The sequence below is a fragment of the Balearica regulorum genome, chromosome 15 (assembly GCF_011004875.1).
Source record: "Balearica regulorum gibbericeps isolate bBalReg1 chromosome 15, bBalReg1.pri, whole genome shotgun sequence".
NCBI classification, from domain to species: Eukaryota; Metazoa; Chordata; class Aves; order Gruiformes; family Gruidae; genus Balearica; species Balearica regulorum.
Window position 1 is genome coordinate 2,314,133 of NC_046198.1, and position 25,864 is coordinate 2,339,996.

The 25,864-nt window shown below is 58.6% G+C and overlaps 2 protein-coding genes across 4 annotated transcripts; one reads left to right on the forward strand and one right to left on the reverse strand.

Annotated features, from left to right (window-relative positions):
* Positions 1-2,074: 2,074 nt before the first annotated feature.
* On the reverse strand, positions 2,075-18,173 carry NLRC3 (NLR family CARD domain containing 3). Of its 2 annotated transcripts, none has more exons than XM_075767740.1 (19): positions 17,871-18,173; positions 12,162-12,309; positions 11,524-11,672; positions 8,594-10,337; positions 8,223-8,309; positions 7,431-7,514; positions 7,058-7,141; positions 6,568-6,651; positions 6,375-6,458; positions 5,824-5,907; positions 4,890-4,973; positions 4,362-4,445; positions 4,172-4,255; positions 3,868-3,951; positions 3,481-3,564; positions 3,293-3,376; positions 2,974-3,057; positions 2,697-2,780; positions 2,075-2,208 (listed from the first exon to the last, which is right to left on the reverse strand). In XM_075767740.1, exons 2-19 carry the CDS (start codon positions 12,185-12,187, stop codon positions 2,118-2,120), a joined length of 3,189 nt encoding a protein of 1,062 aa, XP_075623855.1. In that variant the 5' UTR covers positions 12,188-12,309; positions 17,871-18,173; the 3' UTR covers positions 2,075-2,117. The 2 variants fall into 2 exon arrangements, with proteins under 2 accessions (XP_075623855.1, XP_075623854.1); XM_075767739.1 differs by having other exon boundaries at positions 11,412-11,672; positions 17,871-18,147.
* A 2,321-nt stretch (positions 18,174-20,494) lies between these two features.
* On the forward strand, positions 20,495-25,231 carry NMRAL1 (NmrA like redox sensor 1). 2 transcript variants are annotated; one of them, XM_075767749.1, is made up of 5 exons: positions 20,497-20,850; positions 21,249-21,487; positions 22,340-22,589; positions 23,108-23,298; positions 24,783-25,231. In XM_075767749.1, exons 1-5 carry the CDS (start codon positions 20,811-20,813, stop codon positions 24,951-24,953), a joined length of 891 nt encoding a protein of 296 aa, XP_075623864.1. In that variant the 5' UTR covers positions 20,497-20,810; the 3' UTR covers positions 24,954-25,231. The 2 variants fall into 2 exon arrangements, with proteins under 2 accessions (XP_075623865.1, XP_075623864.1); XM_075767750.1 differs by lacking the exon at positions 23,108-23,298 and having other exon boundaries at positions 20,495-20,850.
* The last annotated feature ends 633 nt before the right edge of the window (positions 25,232-25,864 follow it).

Genomic DNA, 25,864 nt, shown 5'->3' on the forward strand with positions numbered 1-25,864 from the left:
GGTGCTGCGATGTGCTGAAATGCGCCCAGTCCTACAGGCTTGAGCTGAACTGGCTGACAGGACGCTTCCTTGCACGCTGTAAAGTGAATTGGGAGAACTGGGGGGGATAAAGTGAAGGGATGAGAACATCCTGATTTTAGGACTTGTTCCAAAAAAGGTTTTTCCATGTTACTCAGGGAACTTGTTCTTGTCCTGCCTGTGTGCTGAGATATATCTGACCCATATTTCCCATGAGATTGGGCCCAGTCTCCAAGTCTGGGCTGCAGTTTCAGAGTTACAGTTTTCTATGTTATTTCCTGTATTTTAGGCTGAAATGGAAAGCTGACTTAATACCTTGTGTGCACAGAACCGGAGCCTCTTCAGGCAGCACTGCCACCTAGCCTTTGGCCAGGTTTTAGGGAGCCATGCTTTGCATTGCAGCTTCTTGTATCTCGTGGATCGCGCTCTCCATTGGTGTTTCAGGTAACGTTTCAGGTAACGTTTCAGCTCAGGGTTAGGCTTTGGGCAGAGCTAGACCCGATCCTCAGTCTGCTCTGAAAAACCGGTGAAAGAGGTAGGACTTAAATCATTTGGCATCACTGTATCCTGTTGGAGAGTGTGCTGAAAAGCCGTGAGCCCTCTCGTCACACCAGTACAGGGTGTGGAGCACAGTGCACCCTGAATGTCGCATGTAACGATCCACCACCAAGAGAGGAAGGCAATGCAAGGCATCTTCTTGGCTAGGAACCAATTTATTTCCAAGGATGTATATATCGCACAGCTCAGCCTGGCGTTTCTCCAGGGTCAGCCCACAGCGGTCCCTGAAGCAGTCACTTCTGCCCGGACTGCAGAGCAGCATGGCTCAGGGTGGGCTCTGGCTGGGGTGGAGAGGGGGCAGTGGCCCCAGGGGGCTCTGGGGGGGGTTGCACGGTTTGGCTACTGGTCCACCTGCAATCCCAGCACGTTCTGGAGAGTCGCTGGGTCTCTGCCACGCACGCGAGGACATCGCCTGGCACCTCTGCTTGCAGCAGCCGCCCGCCCTAAAGGGGACCTGCCAGGGGAGGACCCTGCCTGCAGCTGGGATGTGGGGAAGGCGCTTCCCAAGGTCACACAGCTTGTCACCGATGACAACAGCAGGAGACCCCAGAAGTCCAGCCTGTACTCAGGAGGTAGGGCTCCATGATAAGACAGTCCCGGCGTAGCACCTAGACGCGTGTCCCGGTCATTGCCCATCCTTACACAGTGCTGTTCCTCTTAGGAACACCCTCCCACTCCTCCCCTTAGCCCGAGGGCTCTTCATTTCCCAGGGTCTTTCCAGATGGTTCCACCTCCGCCTTGGGATGCCTGGCTCTTCTGAGAGGCTTTGACAGGGAACAGCACTAACAAACACTTCAGTCGCACTCGGCCAACACCAACCTGTTACTGGGGGCATGGCAAACACCCAGGTTGCCCTCGCTGCCGAGGACCCTGCCCTGGTCCAAAGCACTGCTCTCATCCGAGCAAGGAGATGGAAAAAACCTCTCGTCTCTCTGGGATGTTGAGGGGAACCTGCAGGACCAGGCTGTATGTAGCCAGGTGAGAAGGGGCTGCTGTCAATCCTGCCCGTGTTTCTCCCGGGATCCCTGCCAGAACCAGATGGAGAAGAGCTGGTGCTGGGGTGCTGCAGCGTTTGCCCGTGGCGACTCGTGCTGGGACAAGAGCAGAGCTCCAGGGCAGTTAGGACAATCCCAGTCTGGGGCAGGGTCTGAGCGCAGTGCTGTAACCCCTGGAGATCACAGGAGGGGGTCGCTGCCACCAGCAGGTAGGTCAGCCAGGAAAGCCAGAAGGGCTGGTGTGTGGGATCTGCCCTCTCCTCCCTCCTCTTTGCACATCACCGATTCCTTGAAGTTCTCCTAGGGCCTGGATGAGCAGGGACGTGGTCGCACATCCCCCAGCTTTCACCACTAGTGAGTCTTGACCCTCCTGCACCACTGATCCAGAGGCCCCAGGTCCTCCTGGGCTGTGCCGGGGAGCTCGGGAGCTCTCCTGGCCCCAGGTCTCCTCCCTGAGGTGGAGGGCAAAGGGCCGAGCAGCTCCCTGCAGAGGCACGCTGGCCGAAGGGACGCACCGGGCCACCGCCTCGCTGCAGCCAGGCACCCTCACACGTCCACGATGCAGTCGGGTGAGTTTGTCCGGATAGCGTCTGAGATCATCTTGGCTCCCGACTGGCCGATGCGGTTTCCCTGCAGGCTGGGAGGAATGAGAAGAGGAGTTCAGGCTTGGACATGAGGCAGAGCAGGATCCTTGGTGGGTACGAGAGATGTTCCCCAGCTTTGCACCAGCATCATCTGCACCCTCCCCACGCCATCCAAGAGCTCTTGCTGGGACCTCAGGGGACTCTGGGTTTGAGACCCCAGGGGCAGCCAGGTGAGAGGCTGGAGAAAGCCCTTGGGGAGCTGGAGGGGCTGAGCCAGCCCATCCCTGTGATATTTTGGAGAGTATTTGGCTTTTGGGGTGGTGGTTCATCATCCCCAGAGAGAAGCCGTGGGGTCTGGAGCTGCGCAGGGATGGTGGCTGTCACGCTGGGAGGAGCACAGGGTCCCCTTGCCCCCTGCCCCATTGGGGAGGTCCCCGTAGGGCAGCCGGGAGCGGGCAGTGGCACTGGTGGGGAAGGTCCGTCGGTGGTTCCCGTGGTCTCCCCCATCCCTGCCTTACTGTCCACCTCAGCAGCCACTTACTTCACGTAGGTGAGGCCATGGTTGCCCTTCAGAGCGGTGGCGATGCAGATGGCTCCGTCCATGCCCAGGGAGTTTTCCTGCAAGCTGCGGGAGACAGGATGGTCAGAAAGCACCAGCCAGGGAGATGTGGCCACCAGGAAGGGAAAGCACGGCACGGGCATTGGGAAAAGCCACCAGCTCAGGGTTTGGCCCGCTGGCCTGGCTGTCCCCTCACTGCTCCCTCCAGGAAGGTCTGGGTAGGCTCTTTCTGGGTCACCCCAGGGAGCAGGGTACTTACTTGAGCCGGCGGAGGCTGCGGTTCACCTTCAGCGCGTTGGCCATCGCCTTGGCCCCTGCCACACCGATGGAGTTTCCCCGCAAGCTGTGAGGAAAGGCAGGCGGTGAGGAAGGACAGCCCGGGACGGCCCTGCGCTCACCGTGGGCGAGAGGAGGAGGTGGGAGAGGTGTCCCCATGCCAGCGAGTCAAGACACAGGCAAGCCAGGTCTGGTAGGACACGATGTGGGGGTGGAAGTGGTGCTGAGCTAAGGACCAGGGTCTCACCCCTGGGGAGTGGTGTCGCAGCCATGGGGACTCGGTGGCCCCACTGAGCACTTACTCCAGGATCTTCAGGCTCTTGTTGACCATCAAGGCTTCTGCCAGGGCTTGGGCACCAGCTGCGCCAACTGAAGCTACCTGCAGGCTGTGAGAGAACAAGGACACCGTGAGGTGGCTGTGGTGTGCTAATTAGACAAGCTAATTAGACAGGCTGCGATGCCAGGGCTCTGCCGCAGCCTGAATACTCACTGGAGATCTGCCAGGGTTGTGTTGACCTTCAGCGCGGCAGAGAGGGCGGCCATTCCTTCGTCTCCGATGGCGTTCTCCTGCAAGCTAAGACACACAAGTGCTGCGTCTGCCGATGGCCCACGCACCCGGGCGCAGGGAGACGGGCAGCGAGCAGAGGGCACAGTGTGCCGCCGAGCTTTCCCAAATGGCTTGGGGAGTCCCTGGGCCACCATGCGCCTGCAGCGTCCCCAGCCAGGGACAGGCGGTGGGGACATGGGATGGACCGGAGCGCATGGAGGAGGCATCAGGCAATGCCACCTCCCCTAGAGCAGCATGAAGGGAGGGTCCTTGGGCAGGTCCCAGTAGGAAGACGCTGCCCAGGACCTGCCCACCTGTGTCCCCACTTACTCGAGGCTGGCCAGGCTGCCGTTGGACTGTAGTGCTTGTGCCAGGGCCGTGGCAGCTTTTGCCTGGATGAAATTCCACTGCAGGCTGCAAAGAGGAGAAAATGGGGGGGTGAAGCCCAGGACCGGGAGGTGACCCACGTGCAAGAGCCCGTGGGTCCATCCGGGACAGCACAGCACGCGTCCCACGGAGGGACGTCCCAGGGAAGCCGCTCTCGCAGCCGGAGGGCTGAGGCCCAGGAGCAGTGTCCCTGCCCCACGGTCACGCAAGGGGCTTCAAACCAAGCCAGGTCCGAGGGGAAACTCACTGGAGGGACGCGAGCGCCCGGTTCTCTTTCATCGCTAAAGCGATGGCCTTGCCGCCTTCGTCGTACAGCAGGTTCGCCGCTAAGCTAGAGGCAGGGGACAGAGGAGCCGAGTCACGCACGCAGGGTTTGAGACGCCCCCAGCGACACCGCGCAGCAGCATGGGTGCCCTCCTGGGGCCCGTGGCACTTACTCCAGCTTCCTGAGGGTGTTGTTGGTCCGCAGGGCGCGGGCGATGGCGGGGCCCCCCTCCTTGCTGATGGAGTTCTCCCGCAGGCTGGGGAAAGACGTGGGGCTGGGGAGGAGCAGCCGAGGCAGGGGTGCCGCACAGCCCCCCTCACCCCCTGCTCCAGGGCTGAGACCATCTATTGCAACGGGCAGTCTGACTCGCGTCCCCATCAGCATCTTCATCCCCATTCCCTGCACCTCCGTTCCCTGCGCATCCTACACCTGTGAGCACCCGCCGATGCCGACGGGGCTCTTTCCCAGCCTCCCATCCCTGCTGCCATCGTTTCATTGCCAGACAGGGCTGAACCGATACCGTCCTAAGGGGAGAAAGCTAACGACGGAGAGCAGGTGCTCGCAGCCAGAGGAGGGACGGAGGCTGCTTTCAGCATCCCAGAGCACTTGTGGAAACAACCCAGCAAACAAGGGAAAGTTCTCGCATCCCGTGTCCCGGCAGCAGCTTTTGGCCAGGGTGGCCAGAGAGACTGTCACTTACTTGAGGTTGATGAGTCCCTTGTTGGAGCAGAGAGCCGCTGTCAGCGCAGTGACCCCGGTGCTGCTGATGGAGTTGCTCTGGAGACTGAAACACATGGGGGAAGGCGTGAGGACGGGCCAGTCTTAACATCGCAGGTAGGCTGCGGGGTTATGTTTGGGGTGAAAAGTGCCCGTTTCACTGAGAAATAGGCATCTCCCAGCCACGGGAATGGGGGAGCTGAGGCTAAAGGACCGACTTCGGGAGCAGCCAGGCCAGGATCAGCATCTCCTGCTCCCCACGGCAGCACCGGCCCCACTGGGCAGAGGTGACGGGGTTTGCCGGCACTTTGGGGCAGCCCTGTCTGTGGCCGGCCGTCACCACGGCTGCCAGCTCAGCTGGGGATGAGGTTCCTGCCATCTTTGGGTCCTTGTGGGGGAGCCAGTGACAGATCCAGGGCACAGCACCTTGTCCCCAGGAGCCATCAGCCCTCCGCTCCGGGCGGGTGGGAGGAGCGGTCCCCTCTGGCTGCCATTCCCAATGGGGATGATAGTCACACCATCCCACCTTGACTCTGCCAGGCCCCAGCCCATTACCTTCCCCGTTCGTCAATTCCCATCATATTTCAGAGAAAGATGACCTAAAGCTACTAGAATTCTCCAAAAGCAGAAAAAAAATCATCATCTGAGTTGAGGATTAACTCCTGCAGTGCTCCCTTGGAGAAGGCAGGGCCAGCCCAGCTGCTGCCGGCATTGCCTGGGGCTGCTGCACGATGCCCCAGCCTCGCACGGAGCACCCACAGCCCCGTGCTCCTCCAGGGAACGTGGGGTGGGAGAGACGTGGGGAGCATCTGGGGCGGTACGAGGGGCTCTGAGCGGTGGGACGTGTTGCTGGAGTGAGGAGGCTGGGCTGGGCTCTGTTGGGCAAGGAGGAGAGCAGGCGTGGAGGGAGGACTTACTCGAGGCTTTGCAGACTGTGGTTCACCCTCAGAGCTTCAGCCAAGGCAACCGAGCCGTTGTCTCCTACCGAGTTGCTGGAGAGCCTGAGACACAAGAGGAAGAGCAGGCGTTACGGGCAGCTGCGCTACAACCGGCTTTGACGTTCCAGCAAAGGATTCGTCTGGGCAGGCAGGATTGATGCCGCAGGACCCGTTGCGCCTTGGGGTCCTGGGAGCAACCCCGGGGGTCTCGTCCCCCCTCAGCACCCTGGGGTGGAACACCTCTGCCTGCGCAGCGGCGCGCTCCCACCCCGCGCACGCCGGAGGTTTGCTCTGCTCCAGCAATGAGTATGGACTTGCTGCGGTCTCCTTTCCAACCCGCGTACGCCTCTTTTTGTACGTTGGGTTTGAGCTGAAATGGCTTTCATGTATTTTAACGCCCCTCGGGCAAAGCTAGCAGCATCCATCCTGCCTGCGTCGCGCAGCCCATCCCCCTGCCCATCGCTCCTGCCCGCAGACCCCGGGAGACGTGGCGCTGGCGTCGCCGTCCCTCCGCCTCATGCTGCTCTTACATCAGCTCCTTCAGGCTGCGGTTCTGCTTCAGCGCCTCCGCTATTTTCCTCGCTCCGTGGGCTCCAATCCCGTTCTTCTGCAGGCTGCAAAGGTGAGGAAGGCACCTGTGAATATCTGGTGCCACAGCCCCATCGGTGGCACCTCAGGCTGCTGGGTGGCCAGGAGAGGGGACAGCAGGTCCTGGTCACTCACTGCAGGGTCGTCAGCCTCTGGTTGGTCAGCAGGGCCTCGGCCAGGAAGGTGGCACCGTCCTCCTTGATGGTGTTGTGCTGCAGGCTGCAAGGAGAGAGGAGCAAAGCTCATGCCCTTGTCCTTGGCATGAGAAGGGTGTCTGGCCCCCAACCATCCCTGCCCAGGGCTCTTCCTCATCTCCCATGGGAGGAGTCTGCTCCCATGCACGAGCACCTTGTGAGCTCCTGTGCGAGGGATGGACCTGGACCCCAGCCCCTGAAGCTGAGAGGCAGAAGAGTCCCAACGTCTCTGGCCTGGGGCCACCCCGGTCACTGGGTCTCTGCCGGCAGCACTTGTGCCCGCTGCCCGGCACAACCGAACCGGGCTGTGCCCACGGTCTCCCCACCTGCTGGCCCTCAAGGTGGGGAAAGCCTTGATGGGACAGGAGAGGGCTGGAGGGGGCTTGTCCCGGGGATCTGCTCCCAGAGGTGCTGGAGAAGTTGAGACTTACTTCAGGGAAAGCAGGACTTGATTTTTTTTCAGCGCATCAGCCAGTGCTTTTGCTCCGGTGGGGCCGATGGAGTTGCTCCGCAGGCTGGGGCGAGACGGGCAGAAAAGCCAAGGTTAGCAAAGCCAGAGTGGGACGTGCCCGGTTTAAGCCAAATGCCTCCAGGTGCCACAACCTCAGGCACTGCTGAGCTGGGACATCAGGCTGGCAGCTCCCAAGAGTTACGTTCACCTCTGGAGCGGTGGTGGCTTCGGGGGCTGGACACCCCCCCCCAGCTCGGCCAGGCCAGGTGGGATCCGGCCCCGCTGCAGCCATGGGAATGGTTCCCAGCCGGGAACACCTGCGTGGCAGGAGCTGGAACGGGCGAAACACTTACTCCAGTGCCGTCAGGCTCCTGTTCACCAGCAGGGACCTGGCCAGCGCTTTGGCTCCCTTGTTGCTGATCTGATTTTCTGCCAAGCTGCCCAGAAAAAAGAAAAATCAGATGTTTCTCAGGGAGAGAAAGAGGGTTTCGCAGCCTCTGGCACGTCCCGGGATGCAGCTGGTGAGCAGAGGGGTGAGCAGAGGAAACTGTGGGGAGCATTTGGTTCACGGTACAAGCGTGCAAAGCGGTGGGTGCTCCGAGGTCTGCTCTCCTGGGGTGGACACCAGGCAGGGGACTGCAAGGACAGGGTGGAAGGGGAGTTTCTAGACTTAAAATTCATTTGTGTTGTGAAAAGGGAGCTCAGATCACAGCACGGGGGACTCTACACACAGCCATGAAGAAGGGCAGGGAGGTGGGGAAGTGAGGACGTGTCTGTCTGGGGCCTGGCATCTCCCTGCGCCGGGGTCGGGGGCCCATCCCCTCCATACATCAGATGCTCCGAGCGGAGCCTTAGGTGTCCAGCAAACAGCTGTGACCTTGGGAAGCAGTTTGTTGGGATAACCCATGGATTTCTGCCCAAATTTTTAGGAACAGCAAGGAGGCAGCAGTCCCAGGAAGGCTGGGTGAGACAGATGGCCACCACGAGGACACAGGAGGTAAGGTCACCATGCCTGGGTGCAGGAGATCGTGTGGGGTTGTCCTTGGCACCGGGCACCTGGACGACCCTCACCCTGGTTCCTGAGGTGCCCCCAGCTCCGCTCTGCATCCCCAGGAACAGCCCCTCTGCCCTGGGCCAGGTCCTACCTGAGCCTCCGGATCTGGCAGTCCTTCGCACTCAGCACGCTGCCCAGAAGCTCCATCACGTTGTCCTTAAACTGGTTATTGTCCAGCCTGGAGAAGATACAAGGAAAGAGCAAAAGCAAGTGTTTCGGAGAACAAAGAGTGGAGAAGAACAACCGAGGACTGGATGGGAACACAGCCCTCCCCTGACATCTGCCCTTCACAAGTGGAAAAACTCAAGTGCAGAAGCAAAGCTGACCCGCTGCCATCCCCAGGGCAGCTCTCTGCTAATGGACAATGTTGGTGGGCCCACGTCTTCCATCAACACTTGGGATTTTGAGTCACAGTCCAGCGTCCCCACTTACTTCTCCCAGTGCAATCCCACCGGGACTCACCTGAGGTTGTGGCAGAAAAGGAGCTGGGAGAGCAGGCTCTTACAGACGTTGTAGGTGAGGCAGTTGGAGAGGTTTGTCTCCTCCATGCAGATGTCGGAGACCTGCAGGAGATAAGCCAGGGCAGAGCAGTTCACGGGGGTGAGCATCCCAGCCAAGCTCTCGTTCTTCATTGCTTCTTCCACAGTCTTAGCGATCTCCATGTGCTGAATTTCGTACAGGCAGTGCATCGTGTTCACTGTCCGCGAGGAGATGACGTAGTCGGTGTTCAGGCAGCCCTGGAGGAAGCTGATCGCTTGGCTCCTGAAACTGTTGTTCTCATCCTTCACCAGCAACCACCCAGAGAGCAGCTTGTTCACCTGTGGGGAGAGGAGCCCAGAGAGAAAACGCACAAAGATGTCCAGCTGCCCGTCCTCTGCCTGCAGCGATCTCTGAACAGCGCTCTTGAAGTGGTTGAGGAAACCCAACTTGGGCCAGGACATCCCGCTCTCCGTGAAGAGGTCGAATATTGCCCGCTTCGCAGCCGTGTAATAATAAATAGCTGCCAGAAACTCCTGTATGGTTAAGTGGGAGAAGTAGTAGGCTGTGAAGGATTGCATCTCTTCTTTGAGTAGGAGTCTACTGCACAAGCTGCTCTGCAGCAAGGAAAGGTCGATGCCATACACCTTCATGTCCTGCTCGTAAAACACGTATTTCTTTTTGAGCAGCCCATAGAAGGCCAGCCTGCCCAGGCTGCCCACTATCTTCTTGCTGTTGTTGACCACTTGCTCGATCCTGAGTGTTTCTCTCGACTTTTCTGGCCAGTCGCTGCTCAGAGCCATTTTAAAATAATAGGAGTAGATTTCTGATAGGGTCCTAGGGACAGCGGTCGTTTCTTGGGATTGATCGGTGCTATTTTTTAGGTAATAACCGATCGAGGAGCCAGAAATCCAGCAAAAGCCAGGAACGGTGCACATGACGTGTAACGACCTGTTAGCCCTGATGTGATGCAGGACTTGGCCGGATAGGTCTCTGTTGTCAAGGAACATCTGGTCCAAGAAGTCCTTCATCTCTGCAGCTCCGAAACCTCGTATTTCAGTCATCCGGTCAACAAGCCCGCCGGGGATTTGGCTGGCTGCTGTTGGCCGTGACGTGACCCAGACAGAAGCCTCCTGCAGCAGGTTGCCACGTATAATGTTGGTGATCAGGTTGTCCACTTGGATCTCCTTTTTGGGATCGGTGCATACTACTGTGTTGGAAAAATCCAAAGGAGTTTTGAACTCATCCAAGCCATCGAGGATCAGCAGGGTCCTGGCAGCTCCTGCCGAGATGCAGTTGGGCTCGGTGATGTGAGGGAATGCCGAGCGGATGAGCCTCTCGGCAGAGAGCTTCTCGTAGGTGTTGAGCTCCCGGAAGGTGAGGGGCAGCACAAAGATGATGTCCCTGTTGATCTCCCCCTTTGCCCAGGTGTAGACAAACAGCTTCACCAGCGTGCTTTTGCCAATCCCGGCCACTCCAACCGTGACGGAGATCCGAGGTGGGATGCTGACCTTGGAGAGAGGCAAGAAGAGCTTCTCCAGAGGGATGCTCTTGGATACATTTCGTAGGCCTTTGGTGGCTTCAATCTGCAGGATGTCATGCTCCTTCTGCTGGATATCGGACAAGCCTTCCACCATCAGCAAGTTCGTGAGTCGCTGGAGGGCACCCGTCTCCAAGCCATTCCCATAGTAGCTTTGGAGGCTCTCCAGGTGCTTCTGCACCATGGGTTCTGCACAGAGAGAAGTGAAACAGGAGGGTGAGGAGGAGGAGGAGGATGGTAACCACAAATGCAAATGAGAGACGCTGCCATACCTATGCAGAGGGGAAACCGCACCGAGCCCTTACGTTGGGGTAGGAAGGTATCTGCCAGGGTACTGAGGGCACTAATATTAAACAGCCCTGACCAGCCTCACCCATCAGTCCAGCTGCCCATTTAAGCTCAGCCCTGGGCCTTCAGTCCCTGCCTGAGCTATGTTGTAGGAGCGCTTGTCTACAGTGCCAGTGCACCTGTGCCTGCTATGGACCTTGTTGATCCGGACCTTGATCTTGGACCTCGTCACTCTGCACTTGCCTGGTAACCACTGGACTGTGACCCTGGTTGACCTTGCTGGACCTGATTCTGACCTCTGGATTGACTTCCCAGCTTGACCTCCAGTCCTGCCTCATTGCCATGGACTTGTCTGATGAGTTGAACTCTTGGCTCAACCTAGTGACCATCTCTGGACCTGTCCTGCTCACTGGGCTCAGATACAAAGGCCCCTAGCACAGCATATTTAAACCCTCCAGCAAAGGCTGGACTAGCAGGGGATGATGCTGTAAGAGGTCCAGAGCAGACACCAACCAAGGTTGGAGCCATCCACTCAGAAAGGAAACCAAGGAAACCTCTCCTGACAAGAGAGTTGCAAGGAGAGCCTGAAGTTGGAGGAGCCAGCAACAGATGGGGTCAGGGATGCCCAGCCCTTCTTCTCATGCTGCTCCCCTGTTCCCACCCCAGCTGTTGGGACTGACTGGTGTGATCTGGACATTGAGGACATTAAAGACTCCTCTGACTGCCCAGAGAGGTGTGCTGAGAGCAGCAAGGGGCCTGGAGGAAGGTCCTTCAGACCTGTCACACAGCCCTTGTCACCCCCTGTGTCCTTCCCCAGTGGAGACCCTGGAGGTGGCACCATCCCTTCCACGGACACTCCCATCAGAGCTGCCAACATTGCCCAGCTCTGTGCACATCTTGGGATGCTCCAGCAAGTGCCCACAGCAAGGACATGTGTGCAGACGCCCCGCGTTGGTTCCAAAGCGGACTGCCTACCATAGACAGTGATGTGGAGGTAGAGCTGGGAATTGGTGGTCTCGATGAATGTCTGCAGGGACTGGGAGGCGTAGGTGCCCTTGCCAGCCAGGACGTCCACCACTGCCCTCACCTGCTCGGGCAGGGAGCTCGCCTCCTGCACCCGGCTGGCTTCCTCTGCCGTCAGGAGGTCCAACCTCCGCAGGTAGCAGATGATCTCCTCCAGGAACTGTGGTGAGATGGACCTCACCAGCTGCTTGCGGTAGCGATTGATCCAAGCCTCTGCGGGAGAGGAGAGCAGGAGAATTGGGTCTTGGACAAGCCCTGGGCACGTTGCTCAGGGATGATGGGGAAAGGCAGTAGTGGAGCACCCTGTCTGAGTCTGAAGGTAGCAGGGGGTAAACTAGGGCCCTCCAGAGTGACCTGCCAAAGTCCTCCTTGAGATGATGCCATCCCAAAGTCATGGCAGGCTGTTTTGGTAGGAGCTAGTCGGTCAAGGCAGCGGCTATCAAAATTGGAGTCAAAGAAACCTAAGAACGCAATCATGAAATGACATTGCCTCCTGGAAACCAAGCCCGCGCAGAGATAAAAGCCTGAGCAAGATCATTTATCTTCGCAGACAGCTGTTTCCCCTGTGCCAGCACAGAGGTCCCCAAGCCCTTGGACTAGGAACTGCTGCCAGCCCTCGTGCCTTTGTGCCCCATCTTGTCCTGTTTTTGAATCCGAAACTCCACCAAGACGCTGGATGTCTGGCTGCCCACCACCACTCACCTTCCATCAGAGGCCTCCTGTGACATGGGCAATGCCTGGGTGAGGAGCGCTGTGTTGGCAGCAGCACGGCCGTCCCATGGACCACCCTGCGTCCCCCCCCAGCCAGCTCACAGCATCGGTTGAGGTTCCTCAGCCTTTATCCATGTTCCTGGTGGAAGAAGAGGAGAAGCGTCAGGAGCAGCGTGGGAGGGAGCCCACCTTGAGCTAACATGGTGCTGAGTGTGGTTGAGCCAAAGGTCCACTCATCAGCTTTTGACTAAGACCAGAGTCCCTGGCACTGGGGACCTGGCAGGGGCAGAACCAGGACCATCACGCTGCAGCATCTTTGCCCAGACCTCGTGTGCCACAAACATGGTATCTTCACCACCACCATTATGCCTGAGCCTTTCTCAGGCAGAGTGATTGCATTAATTGCCCTGACGATGCCCCCGTGCCATCCATGGGCCACCCAGCGAGTGCCTGAGAGCCACCGCTGTCACCAGAGGGAGAGCAGAGCTGTGAACCACCCATGCGTCTCCCTTCTCTGTGTTGTGAAGGAAGTTGTGGGGCAGCAGGCAGAGCGACAAAGGGCCCGTTTTGGTTTCCAACCCACCTCGCCACCGTCCACAGCCTCCGTCAGGGCTTGCTGAGCGTGGCCATCACCACATCCTGTTGCAGAGCTCTGTAGATGCTCCACTTTCAGCAGCACCGGTGAATCATCGCCTGGAGAAGGAGCATACCTGCTCCCTCCCCCTCGGCTGCTGCCAAGCCACGCTGAGGGTTTGGTGTTTTATTTTTGAGATGTGTATCTGCTCACTGAGTCCAATTGTTTTTTGAGCAGAGGAGGAGAGGGAAATACCTCCACACCTGAGAGTGCCCCCAGCTTCACCTATGTTAGCAGATGGCACTGTGCTATGGCCTCTCCACCATAGGTCATCTCCAGGAGCTGGCCATGTCCAGGTGGGACCTTCTCAGCCCCAGGGGCTGTCTGATCATGGCAATGATGCAAACACGGTGTCTCGGTGCCCTGGCCTGTCTTCCGGCACGGTATCCTTTCCTCACCTCCACCTGGTCTACAGGATGCTCTAGATCCATGCAATCACTCCCATGCGTGCCGGTCAGAGGCACTGCCAGGAGGTCCCTGCCCACAGGCAGCATTGCCTTTGCCCAAACCCACTCTCGAGTGGGATGTCGTCACTGTGAGGTCTTCGGTGTAGCCTCCCCAGCAGATAATGCTTGCTTTCTTTGGTCAAACCCAACCTCTTCCAGGGAGAAAGCACAAATGTAGCCTGACCGGTGAAACGTGGTAGTTTCTGGGCAATGGTTAGGTCCATGGTGCAAGGTTAAGGTGCTTGGAACATCTCCTTTGCAGACTTTTCTCATGCTGAGGTTTATTGCTCCCCCCAGAAGACGCAAGGGCTCAGCCACCAGCAGCAGCCCGGCGTGTGGATGGTGGCCAGGCTGCAGGAGGGAGGACCAGGCACAGCATCTCCCAGAGCCGAGTCCCTCACAGACCCCGCAGGCTGGGTTTCTCATCAAGACCCCTTCGCAGCACATCCTACGGAGTGGGGTAAGTGTCCGAGAGGCACCGGGTGACAAAGCACCAGCACATCCCCACCTGCCCAGATGGTTTCACGCGTGACTTGGACAAGCCCTTGTAGGGGTGGGGGTTATAGCTGGGTCTGAACCCACAACCTTTCCCTCCAGGAGGGAAACCCAAGTCCTTTCGCTCTTCCTGGGCTGCCCAGTTCTGACTCCCTGGTTTCAGAGATGGCAGAGGTCCACGCTCCTCCTGATGGTGATGGTGATCCCACAGCAAAGCCCTTTTCTCCGTACAGGGAGCTGCAGGGCTGCGTCAGCAGCTCGTCTTGCTCTTCACCCCCCAGGCAGTGGCCTGGTCAATTAAGATACCATAAATTAAAGGAGCTCAGTGAGCAATTCACAGCAAAATTTTCATCCTTTGATGTCTTCTTGTCTCTAACTGGCCTGGAAAGTTCAATTAAGTCTTTGCAGGCAGCAGTCCCCAGGTCTCTCATCTTTGCCGTGCAACCGAGAACACGGTCAACACGCAAGGGGGTTTTGCTGCTCACAGCGCTGTTCCCCGCAGCCCTTCCTCTGAAACGCGGCTGGCAAGAAAAAGCCCTTTGATGGGGGAAACCCGCTCTAACAGCAGAGATTATTTGATGGTGTCCTCTGGTGCTACTTCCAAATGCGATCGCGCTGCTGGAAACCACGTAGGGATGTGCGCTCGGAGAAGCAGCGATCCGGCGATGGTTTTGTATCATCTGCCCTACCTTGCTGCCCGCATCCCCAGGCAAACCGGGATAAGAAGCTGGAGGGTTGGAGGCTGCCCAGAACTGATGAATGACGTCTGCAAGCCCCAGGGAGGGAAACGGGGGATTTTGTTGGTAAGAATTTGGCATTAATGCTTTTTTTTTTTGCCTGGTGTGGTTCAAGAGCCCGGCCTAGGGGAAAATCCTCCCACCTGAGGATGTCCAGTTAACGCTGATGTGTTCTTCTAGCAGCTCCAGTCCCATGTCCCACCATGTCTGTTAGCAGAGGGTCCATGCCCAAAACCCATCAGTGCCTGGGAGACACAACCACTGTGCTGGAAGGTCCCTGACCACATGTAGAGACAACTCTCTGCCAAACAGCCGCTGTGTTTCTCACTGTGCGTGCCCTGTTCCAAGATCCTTGCATCAACACCAGAAAACATGGACCTAGAGGTAGCATCTTCTGCTCATCTCTGACTCTAATTACGTGCGTGCCCTTTTGCTCCTGAAAGTCCAACGTGGACCGAAAGCAGCTTGCCAGGGGATCCGAGATGAAGGGACAGTCCTGAGGTGGTCACAGCACGAAGGTGGCTGGAGACAACAGCTATCTACTGCCTCTACGCTCTACCCGACCTCTCCGATCGTCGTGCCAGGAGGTGGCTTTGGTCTTCATATGGCAGCCACCAACCCTCCCCCAGACAGATCCATCACCCTGTGCTTTGGGAATCTGCTGAGGACTCGGGCCCATCCCGCACCAGGAGCTGTTGCAGCAGCCACCAGCAGCACCGGGACTGTGTTGGGCTGCGACGCTCAGCAGTGGGAAATCTGTGGTTGTCACCCCACGGGGGCTGGTGGGCAGATTCACCAGCAGCATCAGGGAACCTCGGGCAGGGCTTTCGAGCCGGCAGAGCCTGGGGGACCCCACCTGCTGCGGCGGGATGGGGACAGGGCTGTGCCTGGTCTAGACGGGCACCGAAGTGCTGAGCAAGAGCTCCTGGATGGCTGCAGGGACCCACGTATGGAAAACATCAGGAAACGGGCTGATCTGCAGTGTTTAGGTACGTTTGAAGCTTTTTACAGGAACTAATAATTGCATCGTTAACCAGCGCCTGAAGGAGCAGAGGAATGCCCGCTCCAGCACCACTCCGTGCCCCCAAACCCCCAGAGACCCTCAGCCCAGACGTTGCCTTCTCCCCACCCCACCACCGCGGGGTTTGCAGTGCAGCCGGTCGCTCAAAGCTCTCCAGCCTGGGGCGACGCGTCTGGGTGCAGCTCAAACCCCGGCAGCACAGCACCCAGCTCACCGCTGCTCTCCCTCCCCCAGACATGGGAACGGAGAGAAACCAGCCCCGCGAGACCTTCCCACCACTTCCTGGCTCGCTGGGTTTCCTCCAGCTCCTCTACTAACGTGCCGGTGGAGCTTGATTTTATTTCTCCTGCTACAGATCCAGCCCGAACCGATGCCGGCACACGGAAACCTTTGCCAAGCCAAGGTCTCCAGCGGTTCCCCCTCAGCTGAGCAGATCCTGAAGCCAGGATGCAGGCTGCCACCTTTTGGCAGAACCAAAAAGATTTCACATGATTAATTTGCGTTAATTAAGCAAAGTTATGAAGCATTTTCTGCATTACACCCAATTATGAAACTTGCAGATTTGCAGGTAATTCACTTATCCAAGTTTGCACGTGACTTTCAGACACAATCTTATTTATTTTGGTCTGGATTTAATGCTAGCAAAATTTACTGCAAATACAGAGTGACCCCCCCATGCCAAATCTAACCCCTACCAATTTGTTGGGGTTTTTTTGCAAAACCCCAGCGGGAATAACAGGGCCCAGACACAGCAGGAGTTAAACAGCGAGTTGTGGAGGCAAGGAGCCACGAAGGACCCCCGGGCTGAACACCAGCAGTCCTAACGCCAAATCTCGCCAGGAAAAAGCAAAGATCAATCTACGGGTAACTCCAAGCAGCTAAAAATGAAGCTAATTTCAGAGAGGAGGTCTCTCTCGCGGTACTGCTACGCCTCACAAGCTGTGAAATGAAGAGCGATGCATTCACTGAGCTGATGGTGGCCCCGGGACGCTTCACCACGGACGTGCACGGAGCTGATTGAAAAGCAGAGCCTCTCCCCGCAAACGGTTTCTGCCCTTCTCGCCTGTCGGATCTCACCAACGTGAAAACTTGGGACGGAGCTGCTGCCAGCCTGCCTCCGTCACCAACGGATGGATGCAGGGATGCCGATGGCTGCGGTACCCACCCCGACACCCCGCCGGGGTCTGATGCTCGTGGTCAGCCCCGGTTTCTGGGGTCGCAGAGCATCACGAAAAGCGTCCGCCAGCTCTCAAGAAAGAAACTTTGGTGCAACGTGGGCATCCTTTGTGCCGAGCTCTGCCCGGGCTGCCCTGATCCGCACGCATCTGGCCTCGGGTGACACTTCCACGCTGCGGCCAAACCCCGGGCGCTGGTGACGTCTCAGTGGGTGACAGCACCCAGCCGGTGTCCCAGCTGTCCCCAGCACTCCCATGTCTATAGAATCCATATATATAATGACCTTAGAGTGCTTAAATACCAGCAGGATGAAGCGTAATGCACTTATGCAGCGCCTCAGGCTCCCTGCCCGGGTGGGCACCGGGGTGCACAGCACCATGGCCCCTGCTGAGCTCCGTCACCTGCTCCCTGCGCCCCTGGGTGCTACGCAGGGCTGGGGGATCCCCTGCAGTGAAAAGGGCTGAAGAAGGTGCCAGCCGCAGCTTTGGAGACCTCAGTGTTGCTGTTCCCTCGGGGGGAGCTCCGGGAAGGCGTGCTGAGCCCCTTCCCCAAAGGGGGACACGGGGGTGCAGCTCTGGGTTTCAAGGTCCATCGGTGTCACACTGCCGACCGGCCCAGGCCCCTGCCTCGCTCTTTGGTGCAATTTTGCACCATGCCACGGGCGAGTGTGTCACTAATCTCATATTTTTCGATTTGCAGTACATATCGGGGATTTTTTTTTTTTTATGGTTTTTAAGTGGAATTAATTCAGTAAATGACATCAACACAGAGGCAAACACATGGCCGAGAGGCTTCGCGCAGGCAGGGCAGCCCGGCTGCCTTCACATCTGGGCAGGCAGCAGCAGGCAAGGGGACAGAATTTGTGACAAGTGCCAGGTCCCCCACCAGGTCCCCCACGTGTCTCCATCGCTCGGGGCTCAGCACCGTGCACCACCGCACCTGCTCCTGCCAGCACCGGTGGCCGTGCCGTGCCAGCCTGCTCTGCCGGGCGCTGCTGGCAGTTGGTCACATCCTGCCCGTCCCAAGGACCTCTGCCCAACAGCTCCTGGCTCTGCCACGTGTTGGCCCAGCGACTCCATTTCACGTGGCCGTTGCAGCAAGAGGTCTGCAGCAGCTCATCCCCACAGGTGAGGGCCGAGCGCCGTCTCCCCGTCTCCCTCCAAAGCAAAACCAGCCCCACCGAAACCTTACCTTGGTCTCATGCCGCCTCCCCCAGGTCTGCACGGGAGCAGGAGAGCAGAGAGGGCATCTTCGTGGCGGCAGGAGGATGCAGCCCTTCCGTGCTCTCGCTCAGCCCTTTATCCCCAGAGATTTCCTTCCTCCTCGCCTGGATGCTCAAGTTCAAGGTAGAAAATGGAAGCCCTTCCAGTTAGGGAACTGCCCTGGGGAACTCGCGGAGGCGATGGGACCTGGCAGCCAGGGCGATGCTCGGGGCAGCACTTGGGGGAATTCAGCCCACCTTCCCCAGCCGCCCGGTGGCTTTTTCTCTCTTTCAGTTTGCTCCTCGCCTCTTCATGCGCAGTGGGTCTTGCTTGATCTTCCTTCCTGTCAGCGCAGGGCTGCCGCCTACGCAAATTGATGCAAGTTATCTGCTGAAAAACAGCGTGCGGTAACTGCCCGTAGCCTATACGACCCCCCCCCCCCCCCCCCCCCCCCCCGCAGCAGAGGCGTGGGGGTCTGTCCCGGCGGGATGCTCGGTGCACGGCCAGTTCCCCAGCCACGGCTGCTTTCTCCCGGGAGACCCACAAACCCAGGCTGACCAACGGCCAAATTACACCAAATTCTTTCAAAGCAAAACCACAAGCTCACCCCAGCCTGGGAGAGCAGAGGGAGTTTTGCTCCATAACCCTCTCGCTGCCCAGGAACGCTGGGGAGATCCCACGGCAGCGGCCGGCGTCGCAGCAGCTCTGCCCTTTGCTGGGCCACGCGTGGCAACGTTCACACGAGTAAAGTCAAGTTGTATCTTCGAAGAGCAGCATAAAGGGGCAGGAATAAACTCCCCTTCCTCCAAAGTCATTTTTCTGCCAGTGCTGAGTGTTTTCTTGAACGACGAGTTTATTTCTGAAGAGGTGGATCGCGTGGCACCACGGAACGCTGCATCCGAGGAGCCAGAGCCGCCGGCGGCAGCGGGACCGGCAGGAGCTCCCCTCCCCGGCTCCGCTCATGTAAGTGGGGCTGATCATTATTTTGCATTTTTGTTCTACAAAAAAACCCAAACAACCCTTAATTTGTAAATCCTATAACAGGTTTTGCTGGCAGTTAGGTAAATCCTATTAATTCTGAGATGCTGAGCGGAGAGGTCCCCTGAGGGCAGGGGGGCACAGCAGCACTGAGACCCAAGGCAAATAATTCTGTTTTCTGTGAGTCCCGGGGCAGAGCGGCACAGCCTAGGGAAGGGGAGGAAGCACATCTCACCAAAATAATGGGATAATCGCACGCCACGGGGGGGTTTGCTGCCTGCTTTATGCCCAGCAGCTTGGTTTTTTGGGATAAAGGCTCCTGCTGCTGGGGTTGTTTGGAAGAGATCAGAGTAAGCGATGAAAACAGATAAAGATAGCACGTGCTGTTAGGAGACCTGCCCTGGTGGGGACCATTGATATCTAGCAGATGGCTCTAATGAAGCCACATCTAAATTTATAATTACACATCTTTCCCTCCACCAAGTCCGGCTGAGAGGTGGTTGATGACTGATGGTGGAGGTGATGGTGGAGGTGATGGTGGAGATGATGGTGGAGATGATGGTGGAGATGATGGTGGAGATGATGGTGGCTGATGGAACTCTCATGGTGGAGAGCTGGTGGGGGACGGGGTGGGCTCACAGCCAGATCATCTGCATGCGGTGAACTGTGTTTGGGGAGGAGAGGTGGGGGCACGCAGGAGTTTGGACCTCCAGCCACCGCTCTGGGCCGTGCACGTCCCAGGGATTGCTCTCCGCCCGGCCTAGGGCTGCGCCTGGTAAGGGGGTGAAACCTTTTCCCTCCCAAGCGTTAGGACTGCTGGTAATTCCCTACCCTGGCAGGAGGCTGGTTTCAAGGGGAGACGGCATCTGGGAAGTCCCAGCAGCTGCCACCTTCCCGGTAAGCCGTAGCTAAAGATCCCTCACATCAAAAATGACTGTGCAGAACCCCCAGCCGGGGCTGTACCTCCTGCTTTCATAATCATTCATTTATGCTAATTAATGCATCCGAATTATTTATTTGCAAATACATATAACACATCCCTCACGTATTTTCCAGCTTGTTTCCTTGATTCAACCCCAAACTTCCCCACGTATTTACTAAGCTCAAGCTGTCGAGTCCCAGCAGGATGAGTTCGACGCGTCCCTCAGGGAGCACGGCCCCTGCTCGGCGTCTCCCACGGGCCTGGCGGAGCTCGTGAGGGGACAGGGGGGCCGCGGGGTGCACAGAAAGGCCCCCGGGACCATCCTGCTTGTTCAGACTCGGCGAGGGGGTGACCAGGGACCGTTCCCCGCGCTCAGCCCAACGCAGAAGTTGTTTGTCTTGGGGATAACGAACCGTCCCATCTCCGGAGGGAGCAGGGGGATGGATGCTCCGCGGGAACAGCCGGGTTGCCACCCAAGGAAAGGCGGAAAGCGCGTTACCGGAGGACCCGCAACCCCTCCTGCCATTGCAGCGCGGGGGTCTACAAGCCTCGGGATGCCTCCGGGTCCCCGGGCGGAAGGGGTACAAGCCGTAACGGCCCCCCGGGGGGTTACACAGCTGCTCTCAGCCGTGAAGCGGGAGGTGGCCGAGGACGAAGCGGGCGGCTCGGCCGACGGACGCTCCGCCATGCCCGGGCGGTGGGCGGGGCCCGGCAGATGAGGCCCGCCCAGCCGGACACAACCGAGCGGAGCCGGCTCGGGGCGAGTAGAACCGAGCGGAGCCGAACGCAGTCGGGTCCAGCCTAGCCGACCGGAACCGAACCGAGGTGAGGCCACCCGCTCCTGTGAGGGGACGCGGCTCCGCGCTGCCCTGGGCACCCGCCGGGACCGGCGATGAGTCCCCGCAGCCGCCCCGTTCCCCTCCCGTGCCCGGGGAAGCCCCTCCGAGCGGGGCCGGGCCGGGCTTGCGCAGCGTTGCGACTTCTCTGTGTCTCGCCCTGGCAGAGCCCCGGAACAGCCCGCCTTACCTCATGGCTGGGAAGAAACTCATCGTGGTGTTCGGGGCGACCGGTGAGTGCTCGGGGAAAGGCCCGGCCCCTGCCTGGGGGGTACCTGCGAGAGCCCTGGGGCTGGGCCGTGCCACAGCGACCTGCCCTGCTGCGGCGGAGGGGCAGAGGTGCTTCGGGCCCCGCAGCAAAAGGCAGGGGTGCTGATAACTTCCAAAATATCTAGGCTTTGGGGTCCCATGGAGGTTCAGGGGGTCTGGAAGGGATCCGCCTGGCTGGAGCAGCAGCACAGGGAACAGGCGGTGGGACTGGCAGGAGGATGGGTTGGAGGGACCTGGCCTTGTGTCACAGGGAGAGCGGGGGGGTCAGACAGCTCTGTCTCACTGTTCCAGCTTGTCCCAGCTCCCTTTATGAGCAGAGCCCTGCGGGAAGGCAGGTCTCTGAACAGGTCTGTACCTACAGGGGCTCAGGGGGGCCACGTGGCCCGGGCTCTGCTGGAAGATGGGACCTTCAAGGTCCGCGCGGTGACACGGAGCCCCATGAAGAAGGAGGCCGAGGAGCTGAAGAAGATGGGAGCTGAGGTTGTGAAGGCAGATCAGGACGATGAGCCATCGCTAGAGCTGGCCTTGGCCGGTGCTTACGGAGCCTTCATTGTAACCAACTTCTGGGAGCACTGCAGCAAAGAGAAAGAAATCGCACAGGTACTGGTGCTTGCTTTAACCGGGACCACATGTGGAATGGCCTGGGGGGGGGGTGGGGGATCACGGGACAGCTGTGGGCATCAGGGTGGGGGTCATGGCACAGCTCTTAGCGGCAGCCTTGCCAACCCTGATGGTTCAAGTGGCCAGTCCAGAAAAGTCCCGAGGTCTCTCAAACAAACCAGGTCCCAGTTCTTGCAAAGCCAAAACTTGTTCCCTGTTCCCTTGTGGTCGCGTGGCTCCAGAATCTGGTGCCTCCAGGGAGTCGTTAAATGTCACAAGACTTGGCATGGCAGAGAGTACTGCCCGGGAGTCAGAGTAGCAGGAGCGGGAAGACTCAGCTCTGTGGAGCTTTCCCGTGTAGTTCTCAAAATGTGCTGCAGTATCAGAAATTCCAGGGCCTTTCTCAAGGGTGGTGTTCACCCCAGGACAGATTTCACAAGGTGGCAGGCACAATTGCCATGCCTGGATTGCAGCGAACAAAAGACAAGATACGTTAGGGCAGGTACGTTAGGGCAAGTATGTTTGCCTTGGCAGATCTTTAGGGCTGGTGTTTGTGTGCTTGGTGGAGGAGCTAGCACCAAAGCTGCAGAGCGTGTGGTCTTTCTAACATAGGATGGTGTAAGCAGAGGGACTTGGCTCCACCTGGGCAACTCACAGGGCTCACTGGGTCTGCTCAGCCCCGGTTCCAGCTGAGGGCTTGGGCTGCCAGGTGCTGAGGATCTTGCTCAGCTGTTGTGTGTTGCATCCTGCCCTGACCAGAACAACAAAGGGGAAGGGGTGTGGGGGGCGATGATGAGAGCCCCCACGTGTCCCATTTTCCTTCCTTTATGGCTGGCTTCACCCTTCACCCAGGGAAAGCGGCTTGCTGATCTGTCGAAGCGCCTCGGTCTGTGCCATGTGGTGTACAGTGGCCTGGAGAATGTGAAGCAGCTGACAGGGGGCCAGCTGGAGGTGCTCCACTTCGATGGCAAAGGTGAGGTGGAGGAGTACTTTCAGAAAATTGGTGTTCACATGACGAGCGTCCGACTGCCGTTCTACTTCGAGAATTTCCTCTCCACCTTCAAGCCGCAGAAGGCCCCGCAGGGAAATACCTATGTTCTGGGTAAGATGGGACCTCTTGCTCTCCAGGTTGCTGTCCTGTAGTTCTCATCTGCTCCCACTGTGCAGAGGCTCACTGGGGGGTGGTGAAACCAGCAGGGCTGCAGACTGATGGGGAAAAGAGGCCTGTGCCAGCTTGACCTCAGCAAGTTGCCAGCTGCATTATGGTCCTTCAGACTTGTTTGGTGGCCTGCAAGAAATAAGTGAGATCCTGGTTGTGTTTCTGGTGCCGAGGGTGGCTTTGCAGATGCCAGAGTGTCTCTGGACATCCCAGCTCCCTGCAGTTGGGGTGTCAGAGGTGGGGCTGCAGATCTAGGTGAGTGATGGTGCTGCTCTGGCCGCTCATGGTCTCTTAGCTCAGCCCTGCAGGTGCTTTCGTGGCTTGCCACACTGATAGGCGCTCTTGGATCTCCCTCACCTTGTGTTCAGAGGCTGGGTGCGGAAACTCCAGCTGTACCTCCACAGAGCTGGGCTCCCTCAGGCAGGGCTGCACTCTGACGGCGATCAATCTCTCCCATACAGAGCTGCCCATGGGGGACACCCCCATGGATGGGATGGCAGTGGAGGACATTGGGCCTGTTGTGCTTTGCCTGCTGAAGTCCCCGGGGGAGTACATCGGCCAAGTGATCGGGCTCAGCACTGGCAAGCTCACTGAGGCGGAGTACGCCGCTGTCCTCTCCCAGCAGCTGGGCAAGACCGTGGAAGCCAGCAAGGTAGGAAGGGTCCTTTGGTGTATGTGATGCTCTGAGGTGGGGGAAGCTGGTTCAGGGCCCTGCAGCCCACCTTGAGGTGGGAGTGGGGCAGCGGGTGGATGATCCTTGCACCTTCCTAACAGCTAGATGTGCCGCAGGTCCCTGCCCAGGCCCTGTATGGAGGCTGAGCGCAGACAGCGGTGGCAAAACGAGTGCTGTCCTGCCCCAGCAGCGCGGTCGGGAGCTGCCGGGGGGGGGAGGGCCCTCGTCAGCTTGGTGTATGGGTTTGGTACAACCTAGCGCCGGTGTCCAGGATTAGTCCTGACACCCCTATGTGCAGCTGGAGCGCACGTTGGCACCGAAACCGCTTTGTTTGTATTGTCACTGAGACAACTCACGCTCGTGGAGCATGCAGGTGCGCCCAGGCAGATCCGTGCCTGCCTCTGAGGGATAACCGAAGCGGGAGGTCTCCAGAAGAGCCAGGGGCCAGGCAGTCGCTAGTGGGGCTGGGCACTTACAGAGCATGTCTGTGCTGTGTGCCCTTCCCTTCAGCAAGTCTTCCCCATGGTCCGTGCTGTGTCAGTGCTGTGTCATCATTACAGTGCTCCTGGCCTCTCCGTGCCCCATGACTGACTTGTGTTTGGCTGTGCTGCTCCCCTTGGGCAGCCAGTACAATGGATGAGGGGTGTGGTGGCTCTCTGCTTTGAGAGCAAAGTGCAGTACGTTTCAGCAGAAACAAAGCACCTCTGATGCTCTCTGCAGGTTCTGCTCTGCCAGGCACAAATAAGCAGCTCCCTTCTTCCTAGGGCCCCAGCACAGTGCAGAAGCACGGTGATCCACGCTTTGATTTGGGCAGAGAGGGTGGGTACTGGGGGCTGCCTGGGCTGCTCAGGCTCTCCAGAGCTCTCCTGTGTCCCCCAAGCCCGTGTTTCTAGACCCCTCAGCCACAGCTTGTACTCCGGTGCAGGGAAGGGCTCCCTCAGAGCTGCTCCGGGCCTTGGCTGCCAGGCAGAGCGGTTTGCGTGCCTGAGCCCAAGCCGGCTGTGTGCCAGAAGCGGTTGGTGGTGCCACGCTGGGCTGTTCCCTGCCAGGCAGGGCTGCAGGGTGCTCAGTGGTGCTGCAGCTTCAGGGGGGTGGCTGGCTCAGGACAGATCCAGAAGTTCCTGAGCATCTGTGCAGCGTGATTTCCCCACCACCCACCTTTCTCACGCTGCACCTGGAGGAAGGGTGGACTGGGAGGAACTCATGGGTCAGCACCAGCCAAGAGACGGTGGTCTGCTTTATCCCACCACGAAGGCTTTCTTCCGCCTTGCCCTCATGCTGCGGGGCTGCTGCTTCCTCTACACAAACCCAACCAAAATGACTTGCAGAGCAGCAGATCCCTCCTCACCAGTGGAAATAACACGGCGGCCCTCTTTGGCTTCCCTGCGTGGTGCAAGGGAAAGGCCCCAGCAGCCTCTGCCCTGTGACAACCCTGGGTTTTTTTTCCCAAATTCTTTTTGCAGATCTCACCAGAGGAGTATGAGAAACGTGGCTTCCCTGGGGCCAAGGAAATGGCCGCTATGTTCCGTTTCTATGCCCTGAAGCCAGACCGCAACGTGGACCTGACCATGAAACTCAACCCCAAGGCCCGCACCTTCCATCAGTGGGTAGTGGACAATAAGGCTGCCTTCTGACCCTTCCCTCCCCTCCCCTTCCTCCTGAGCTTCTGCAGCAGGAACTGGCCAAGGAGGTGAGCTGTGCTGAGCCACGCTGCCTTTCCACTAGCCCCCTGGGAAGTGCTGGGTGCTCCAGGGCTCTCCTGCAACTTGGTTGAGACAGTTTAGACCAGTGCAACTAGAACAAGAGGAAAGGCTGTACAGCTGCAGGCAGATGGGGGAAGCGCTACCTTTGCACGCTATCTTTACGGAGGTGTTTGTTTAGTGATTCTGGGTGTTTTCACAGTTGTAGGGCGGTGGTGGTAGCTATTTTTTCCCAGGATCGCCCTCCTTCCCAGGCAGCTCTGAGCTCGTAGCACTGTGCTGAACGTGTAGTACCTCTGGGCCCCACAGGGCAGTGCCTTCTCTGCAGGTACCAGCTGCCAGCCCACGACTAGCGCTGGCTCCTAAGCAAACAAAACTCTGGGGTTTCTGTGTGGACCGGGTTCAGGCACCGCAGGTAAGCCAGTGGGCAGAGCAGCACACCTGCAGAGACGGGGCCCTGTGTTAGCACCGCTCTGGCAAAGAGCTGCCTGCAGCCCCGTGGGTACCATGCAGTGACTTCCCGCGCTGCGTTACCTGAAAGCTGACGCTACTTCCTCCAGTCAGCTTTCAGCTGTGCCCTGGCCTTCAGCTCCCAGAGCTAATTTCAATCACTGCCCTTGTGAACTCAGTAAAACCTTTGCAACCTCAGGATTTAAGACTCCCTTAAAAAGCTCCTTCCCCCACACCAGCATATGCTCAGGTAACAGCTCTGGGGTTTGGCAGTCTTTGCCTGTGCTTTAATTCAGTCGCAGCCACCAGAGAGATGCTCGAGACATCTATCCCTGTCCCCTCCTTGTCTGAGACCTTTGTTCCTGGGGGAGGGAAAGGGGGGTGACCGACAAAAT